General features: G+C 65.0%; 1 protein-coding gene across 1 annotated transcript; it reads right to left on the reverse strand.

Annotated features, from left to right (window-relative positions):
- Positions 1–1958: 1958 nt before the first annotated feature.
- On the reverse strand, positions 1959–7693 carry Wfikkn2 (WAP, follistatin/kazal, immunoglobulin, kunitz and netrin domain containing 2). Its single transcript, XM_005394122.2, has 2 exons — positions 6859–7693; positions 1959–4383 (listed from the first exon to the last, which is right to left on the reverse strand). Exons 1-2 carry the CDS (start codon positions 7054–7056, stop codon positions 2863–2865), a joined length of 1719 nt encoding a protein of 572 aa, XP_005394179.1. The 5' UTR covers positions 7057–7693; the 3' UTR covers positions 1959–2862.
- Positions 7694–8255: the final 562 nt, after the last annotated feature.

Below are 8255 nucleotides of genomic sequence, written 5' to 3' on the forward strand. Positions count from 1 at the left end.
CGGGAGGAGATGTGCACACCCGGCTGCCCCCCGACACTCAGCAGTGCAAGCGGCGGGCTCAAGCTTCCCTCCCCCACAGCCCTGCCGGGCGTGACCTCGGGGTGCATTCCAGAATGAGGGCACAGCCCAGAATAGGGCCCGAGCCCTGCCACCCATCCCAGTCACATTAATCACACGTTCCCCAGGGGAGGGAAGGGGAGGGGCCAGGAGGAGGTACTGGGAAAGGAAGGGGAAGCCCCAGAGAAGCCCCGCCCGGCCCTGCGGTGACGCCCTGCGGCCCCGTCAGGGGAACCCCACCCCACCCCACCCCCACCCCGCACCCCTCCTGGGAAACTGTCAGGATCTGGATCGCAGCGAGCTCAGGGGGAGATGCCGAAAACAGGTCCAGGCGGCCTGGGAGGCAGAGGCTCCCCAAGGAGCCGAGGTTTGGAGCATGAGCAGGCACCAGGCTGATGTCTCGCTCAGGAATCTAGACCGAAATACAGGTCACCGGCCCGGCGCAAACAGCCCCGGGGTTGGGGTGCACGGTCAGCTGACGGCGGGTGTCTGGGTCCTGGTCTGCTGGGCTCCACACTGCCCAGCCTAGAGCAGGTGTGTGTGTGTGTGTGTGTGCGTGTGCGTGTGTGTGTGTGTGTGACAGCATGTGTCACACGAGGCCGAACAGCACGGCACAGGCCTTAGGCATCTTGGCTCTGCCCCTCAGCAGCAGTGTGGCCCTGGCGAGTCCCTCACCCTGCGTTAAGTGTCCCACCTACAAGTAGCCTCTGCCTCTGCCTCTGCAGTTGCAATGGAGAAGGCAGGGGTGGCGCCCAGCGCCTGTCACACCGCAAGCCCTCGCCTGGGCGGTGCCGTAAGGGGACAGGTGTGGGGAGACACCGCGCCGCGCTGTGAATTGCTGTCCCCTCAGCAGCCAGGCCCCTCGGTTCCTGCTCTCTGGCCGCACTGTCCAGGGGGTGACATCAGACTGGAGCAGCTGGCCGGACAATGGAGCGGAGCGTCCCAGGAGGCTGGGGCCGCAGGGGGGGCGGAGGCTGGCAGAGGCCCAGCTGCCCTCCCCGGGGGCCGCGCGGGGCTGGAGACAGCCAGGCTGCAACAGCCGGGGCGGAGAGAATGGGCTGGTGCGAGGGATGGGGGGCAAGAGGCCCGTGGACACAAGAAGAGCAGGGAGCTCGTGTCCCGCGTGGACGGGGGGCCTGGGGGCCTTGGAGAAGCGGCCTTGGGTGCTGGAGCTGCCACAGGCAGCCGCTCACTGGGGATCAGGCTGTTTCCTGGGGTTCCCAGCCTCTTGGGGACCATAGGGCTAAACCCCTAAGTCTCTGTAAAGTGCTGTATAGATGAGACCAAGGCCCACAGAGACCCTGTCTCAAAACAAAACGACAACAAAATCTCTCAGTGATCCTCCTGTTTCAGCCTCCCGAGGGCTAGGATGACAGGTGTGCACCTCACGCCCAGCTCCCTGCCTGCTCTTTTGGCAGGTGAGAGGAGCTGGTCTGGACTGGGCTGGGCAGGGCCTGGCCTGGATTCCTCCTTTGACCCGTGGCCCGGGGAGCTCGGGAGGGGTGTCCCTTGTGAGGGACATATGAGCAGTGAGTGTGCCGGATGCCCGTCAGGGCTGGCTGCCGCCCTGGGCGTGAGAGGCCAAGGCCCTGCTGCTGACCCCGAGTCACAGCTGGCAGAGCTCCGCCTGGCCACTCTGAACCGGACCCAGGGTGCCATCAGTGGGACAGGGACGGGGTCCGCACGCGGAGGGACCCCGAGGTGACTAGTCTGGTCCCCTGGGCCTAGGCCGGCCCTCCCTGCCTCAATGGCTCAGTGCGCCGGCCGTCCGCAGTGTCCTTCCACCACCCAGACATCCGGTCCCACTGGTCAGACTTCTTTCCCGAAGGTCACCGGCGCGAAGGACACGAAGCCGCCTCCCCTCCCGCCGCGGCCGCGTGAATCACACCAGAAGACAGAGCCGTGATGCTGCAAGCTTTTAATCAGCAGCTTCCTCCCTACACCGAGGAAGCTTGGGGACCTTCCTGAGCCCTGGGGGTGCTGCGCGGGGCTGAGAAGGGAGCTGAGGGGCAGATACAGAGTGGACAGCGGGGCCCCCAATCCTCCGCCGAGGGTTGGCCGCGGAGGCTGGTGACGCGAGGCTGGAAACGCGCAGAAGCAGCCGCCGAGGCCGCACGCCGCACGCCCCTGCCCGCTCGCTGCGGCGCGCCACCGCCAGGTGGGAGCAGCGAGCAGCCTCCGCCTCCGCGCGCCGGCCGCCTCGATTCCTCCGTGACCTCCCGCAGGCCGGCCTTCCCTCCCTTCTTCCTGCCGTACCGATTCGGATCCTGGCGCCTCCACGGGCCTCAGGCCCACGCAAGCCCGTCACGCGGCAGTCGGGTCTGCGTCCGGGGACCCCAGGGATCAGGGCTGCGCGTGTGGGCGCGAGGAGCTGGGCAGTGACATTTCTCTGACTTTCCCTCCCCAGCGGCCCCCGGGAAGTGCTTATTCCCAGGGCAGCCTGCGCGGGCGGGATGGTGCCCACGACGCTTCGCACCGTGAGCTCCCATGAGCAAGTCCCTCTGCAACCCAAGTCCCTCAACTACCTGCCGGCAGAGGCCCGAGCCCAGGCGGGGCCGGGAGGTGGAGGCCCGCCCATCAGGGATAACCCTCAAGTCTAGTGACTTCTTTGTTCCCCTCAGCTAAAAAAGAAACCCGGACCCCTTACCCCAAAGACTAGAGATGACCCTCAGCCCGTGGTGGCTTCCCCCTGCCCCGTGGCCCGTGGTCCCCGTGGCCCGTGGCTGTCTCCTCTGATCTTGCCGGGTGTATGTGGCCCTAGGGCAGGGGGTGGGGGAGGTGGGAGGGGTGGGGACAGGTGGCGGCTCAGTGCAGGCCTGGGAACTCCTTGAGGACGTCGCAGGTCTTCTTGTGCAAGACCTCTCGGAGCTTCCTGACCCGCCGGGCGCTCGACGAGCCCACGAAGCTGTCGGGCCGCAGCATGGCCATGCCGCCCTCCACCTGGCCCATGATGATGAGTGGCGTGTCGCCCACCGTCACGTTGGGGCACGGGCAGGCCCAGTCGACCTGCAGCAGAGTGACCTCCAGCGGCTCCTGGCCCAGGAACTTGAGGCCCATCTCCTCGTCCTTGAGGACCTCGTCCACCGTCACCAGGGCCCGGCCCGTGTCGGACTCCTCGGTCAGCTCCGAGACCCGGCCCAGGATGACGAAGTCGCTGCGGCAGAAGCTGGTCACGAGTTTCTGCCGTGGCTTGCAGGCGGGACAGCGCTGGTTGGCCCGGGGGAAGGGGCAGGACTCCTCGCAGGCCTCGCGGCTCTCGAAGTTGTTGCCGTTGCCCTCGCAGCCCCCGTACACGAAGGACTGGCACTGGCCCGTCTGGCTGTTGTAGGCCCAGCGCGGCACGTAGGCCTTGCAGGGGCCCTGCAGGGCTGGCAGGCTGCACGCCGCCAGCGGGCCACGCATGCAGGCCAGCACGCACGCCTCGTAAGTCTCAAAGTGGTTCCGGTTGCGGTGGCAGTGACCGAAGGTGAAGGTGAGGCAGTTGTTGGCCTGGGCGTCGAAGCGCCAGCGCGTCTGCTCCTCGCCGCAGTCCTCGCTGTCGGGCGGCTTCAGGCACTCGGCCGGCGGGAAGGCCGTGGCGTTGAGGCTGCCCTCCGAGGGGGCCTCCCCCGGGCCGCCCCTGACCACGGACAGCGGGAAGTCGGCGCGCAGCACCCCGGCGGCGTTCCGGGCCGTGCAGGTGTAGATGCCGGCGTCCTGAGGCTGCGCGTTGTAGATGACCAGCTGCGCGATGTTGGTGACCACTACATTGCCACGCACGTCGTTGGGCCGCATGAGCACGTTCTCCCGGTCCTCCAGCTGCTTCTCCCAGGTGATCTCGGGCCGCGGCCGCCCCGCCACGTCGCACAGGAAGCTCACCGTCTCCCCCACAGTCACCGACTGGTGTGCCGGGTGGTTGAGCAGCGCGGGGGCTGCCAGGTCCAGCCCGGGGGTCTCTAGGGAGGCTGTGGTGGGGTGCACCGTGGTCTCGGGCGGCGGGGGGCTGGTGTTGGGCCAGGTGAAGTGGTAGCGGCAGGTGACGACGGCCAGCGTGATGCCCTTAGAGCAGGCCTCAGCGTCCATGTAGCAGCGGTTGTAGTAGGTGAGGCCATCCGAGGCGCAGGTGAAGCTGGGCTCCTTCTCACAGCGGTCTTTGCACTTGCACACGGGCTGTCCGTCCCAGATGTCACACTCGGAGCCCTGCTGCACGCACGTGAAGCGGTCACATGTGGCCTCCTTGGGCATGCCCACTGGCCCCTTCCTGCCCCGCACATCCATGTAGCGGGCCGCCACACAGCTCCTGGTCCCGCACACGTTGGGGCAGCACTTCTCGTAGGTCTCACATTCCTGAAAGAGCCATGGGAAGAGAGCTCTGACCACGGGGAGGGGGAGGGAGAGTGGCCTGCCCCGCCCCCGGGCTGGCTGGGAGGGGACCTGCATGTTGAGCGCGCAGACCCTCGTCGACGACCCGCCCTGACACCTGTCCACTGCTGTCATCACAACCCAGGTAGGATAACTTTACAGATGATGGTACTGAGCCACAGATAGCTTAAGAGACTTACCCACGGTCATACGGCTACACAGGCCACTAAGAGGGGACTTTTGGTTTTTTTTTTGTTTTTTAAACCTTTTTTTGGGCAGGTATCAGGAATCGAACTCGGGACCTTGCACTTGCCAGGCAGGCGCTTGTGCCACTGAGCTACACTCCCGGCCCCACTTGTTTGTTTTTTGAGACAGGATCTTGATATATATAGTTCAGGCTGGCCTTGAAGTCACTATGTAGCCCAGGCTGGCCTCAACTCAGAGCCATCCTCCTGCCTCAGCCTCCTGAGTGCTAGGATTACAGGCGTGCACCACCACACCTGGCAGTGAGAGGCGATGTTTTCTTACCCCCAATTTACAGATGAGAATAGGCCACAGCAGAAGGTAACACTCACATCACACAGAATGGGCATGGCAGAAAAAAGCTTTAAACTCCCCGAAGGGGTTCTGAAACCCTACTGGACGTTGCCCCAGTAATATCCAGGCTTCCAGAGGGAGGCTGCCCCTGTGTCTTTTCTCTGTCAATTGAAGAGGTCACCTCTGGCACAGCTGTCACCCACACGTCTGCTCTCCTCAATGAAAACCCGCACCAACACCAGGACCCGTCAGCCCTGGGCACTGGAACCCAGGTGCCCAGATCTGCGAGGGACTTTTCAGGGAGAAAGCAACCAGCAAAACACCCCCTGCGTGGCAGACGTCAGTGAGTCCTCCCTCAAGGCCGCGCCAGGCCGTAATCCCCCCTGATTTCTGTGGAGCCCCGTCAGGCATTAGTTTAATTCCTCGAAATTAGCAGCGTGCTCCCGGGACCGACATAAACACAGATTTCACGTGGTGTTTTCAACAGTAACGCGCCGTGCCCGCTGGGCAGGCAGGCGGCCCTCCTAATCCTCTGCCAGGTAGTAACTCCGTGAGCTGCTCCCCATGGGGGCCCGCCTCTGGTCCTTCCGACTTTTATTTCAGCCTCTTTGACATTCCACATCAGCTAAGAGGGGAAAATCGCCCCCGCCCCGGCGCACGGAGCTGCCTGCTTGTTTACTGTTCCCCCCCTTTGGGCTCAGAATGGGGACTTTGTTTTGCGGCTCTTGGTTGGCATCGGCTTTGAGGCCACCCAGGGGAGGCTTTGAGAAAGGGATCCAGGCTGGGGGCTAAGGCAAGAGACCATGGGGCTGAGGAGGGCGGCCTGAAGGCCACCCTCCTCCCTGGGACACTGTGGCCAGGAAGCTCCCTGGGGCCCAGAGGCCCAGGAATGGCTGGGCCCTGGGGGACCCTTAGAGGACTTCTGCTTATGGGGCCACGATGTGCCCGGGGGTGGCCTGTGTGTCCTTAGCCTACACAGGTGCCTTCTCCCGAGACACATGCCACCAGCCAGGGCCGTGCTATCCCCAAGGCTGCCTTGTCTTTCAGGCCAGCCCGTGCCAGTGAAACAGGGTTCCTGCACATGGGGCCGGCCAGTGGCGTGGCCTCTGCTCCTGGGGACCCGGTCTTCCCGCTCCTCGGCTCCTTTCCCCAGCACCAGCATTGCCGATCCGCAGCATCTGTCCTGCGAGGGCTGAGCACTGTCCCCAAGGCCCTGTGGGGCAGAGCCACTCTCCCCGGGGCAGCCCCATGCTGTCCCGTGGCTCCCCGTGATGCCTGGGACACTGACGCCCTCAGAGCTGGCCAGGCCAGAGGGGGCCACACCCGGAATGCGGTGAGCAGTGGTGGCCGGGGGTCACCTCAGCGCGGGTGGTACGGTGCCCTGTGTCAGCGTCCTGCTGAGGACTCTGGTGGTCAGCACACAGCTCCGTCCCTCCCGGGGACACCCTCGTTGTCTGCTCAGAGCAGCTCCGCCCACCCTGCTCCTCAGCCCCGGGTCAGGGCCCAAACCCAGAGGTGGTGGCTGGAGGCCGGTGAATCCTCAGCATCGTCTCCAGGCACACGCAGGTCCCCGGCCCACCTGTCCCTTGTTGGCTGTGGTGCGGCTCTGAGCACCCGTCCTCTCACCTGCGAGCAGGTGGCCGGCCGATGCCCTCCATGCAGGCGCGCCGTGCCAGTGCATACCACATGCCTGGCGGGCGCTAGCTCAGGGCTGTCCTGAGCCAACAGGAGGGTGGGGTCCCGCACTTCCAGTCTCGGATAAACGCGGCCGCCACAGGGGCTTCCTCCCGTCCGCAGCATCAGTGCGCAGCGGGGGCCCTGCTCATCTCCAGGTACACAGGGCTTGTGTCCCGCCACGGCCCGGAGGGCACTGGGGAGGTGTCCCCCCCCATCACACATCCCCGGCACTGGGTCCCTACTCACCTGGTCCGCCTCACACTCCCGCTTGCAGGTACTCTGCGCGTCCACCCAGAGATTGGGGTTCATGTCATTGGGGCAGATGCCCGCGTGGGAATAGCGGATGGGTGGCAGTGCCAGGCCTGGCAGGGGCACCCCGAGTAGCAGCAGCAGGAGCAGCCGCCTGCAGCGGGACCAGAACGGGTGGCGTCCCGGGGCCCACATGGTCCGGTCAGTGGTGGCTGGAGGCCTCCCCGGAGCGGACACCAGGGGCTACGACCCACCGGTGCCTCCTCCTCCTCCTCGGGCCTGGACACCTGCCCTCCCCGGCCCGCAGGTCTCCCCGAGAAGGCTGAGGTTGCTGCAGCCGCTGCTCCCGGTGCAGCCTGCTGGGCAGAGCGGCTCCAGATGAAAGAAAGGTCTCCGGAAGGCAAGCGGCCTCCTCGGTGTGCGGGCACCAGAGCCGCTGCGGGGGCCGAGCCTGGATTTATATCCTGGGCGCGCCACCCGGGTGGGAGCCAGCTAACCTGACGCCTGTCACCGGCGGGCTGCGGCGCCTCCGTCCCGTGGCTGAGCACAGACTTATTGCAGGAGGGGGAAAAGCTGGAAGCAGTTTAGGCAGCGTATCTGGCACGGTAGGACACCTGCTTGTTTTTGACTCCGGGAGGCCTTTAACCCCTTCAAGGGCCAGAAAAGGCATGTGCGCCGGGGGGCTGGCTCCAGGACACGCACGCTCACTTAAAGGAGGGTTTGTTTGCCTTTCCCCCCCTCCTCGGGCCGGGCCCCCTCCTCCTGTGGCCACCTCCAAAGAACACACAATCGCTTGTTACGAGGGGGGACCCGCCGCCGGGGAGTGTCGCCCAGTTCCATAGTACATTTGAGAGCAAATGACGTGGAAAAACAAGTTCATGGCCATTCCAGGGCGGGCCTGGGAGCGTGGGCCGTGTAAGCCGACTCCGGCCGGCTGGCAGCAGGTCCTCCCGCGGGGGGGCGGGGGCGGGTGTGTGTGCGCGGACAGCCTGTGTCTTCGCTTTCAGCTTCGGGCATTTTCCCTGATCACTCCAGAGAATGTGCCAGATACTCTCCGCTCTCCCGCCATCCCGTTCGCACTCCTCCAGGGGACCCTTGCGGCTCCCCAACGCCAGGCAGTGACACAGCCAGCTGCCTTGCTCCTGCCCGCTGCGGCCACTGCTCAGGGAGTGCACTCTCGTTTGTTTCTATGCTTTCAGGTTTTTCGGTAGTGCTGGGATTGGACGCAGGGAGCAGGAGCTACGTCCCCAGCACGTTTTTTTCCCCTTGAAACGAGGTTCCTTTTTTTTTTTTTTTTTTTTGAGGCAGGGTCTCACTATGTAGCCCAGGATGGTCTCGAACTTACAGCGATCCTCCTGCCTCAGCCTCCTGAGTGCTGGGACTGCAGGTGTGTG

This window comes from Chinchilla lanigera, unplaced genomic scaffold (assembly GCF_000276665.1).
Source record: "Chinchilla lanigera isolate Chin_1 unplaced genomic scaffold, ChiLan1.0 scaffold00050, whole genome shotgun sequence".
NCBI lineage: Eukaryota > Metazoa > Chordata > Mammalia > Rodentia > Chinchillidae > Chinchilla > Chinchilla lanigera.

Coding starts and splice junctions, on each gene's coding strand:
- Wfikkn2 (XM_005394122.2), bottom strand. CDS start 7,056: ATGTGGGCCCCGGGACGCCACCCGTTCTGGTCCCGCTGCAGGCGGCTG. Junction 4,384..6,858: donor GGGAGTGTGAGGCGGACCAG/GTGAGTAGGGAC, acceptor TGGCTCTTTCAG/GAATGTGAGACCTACGAGAA.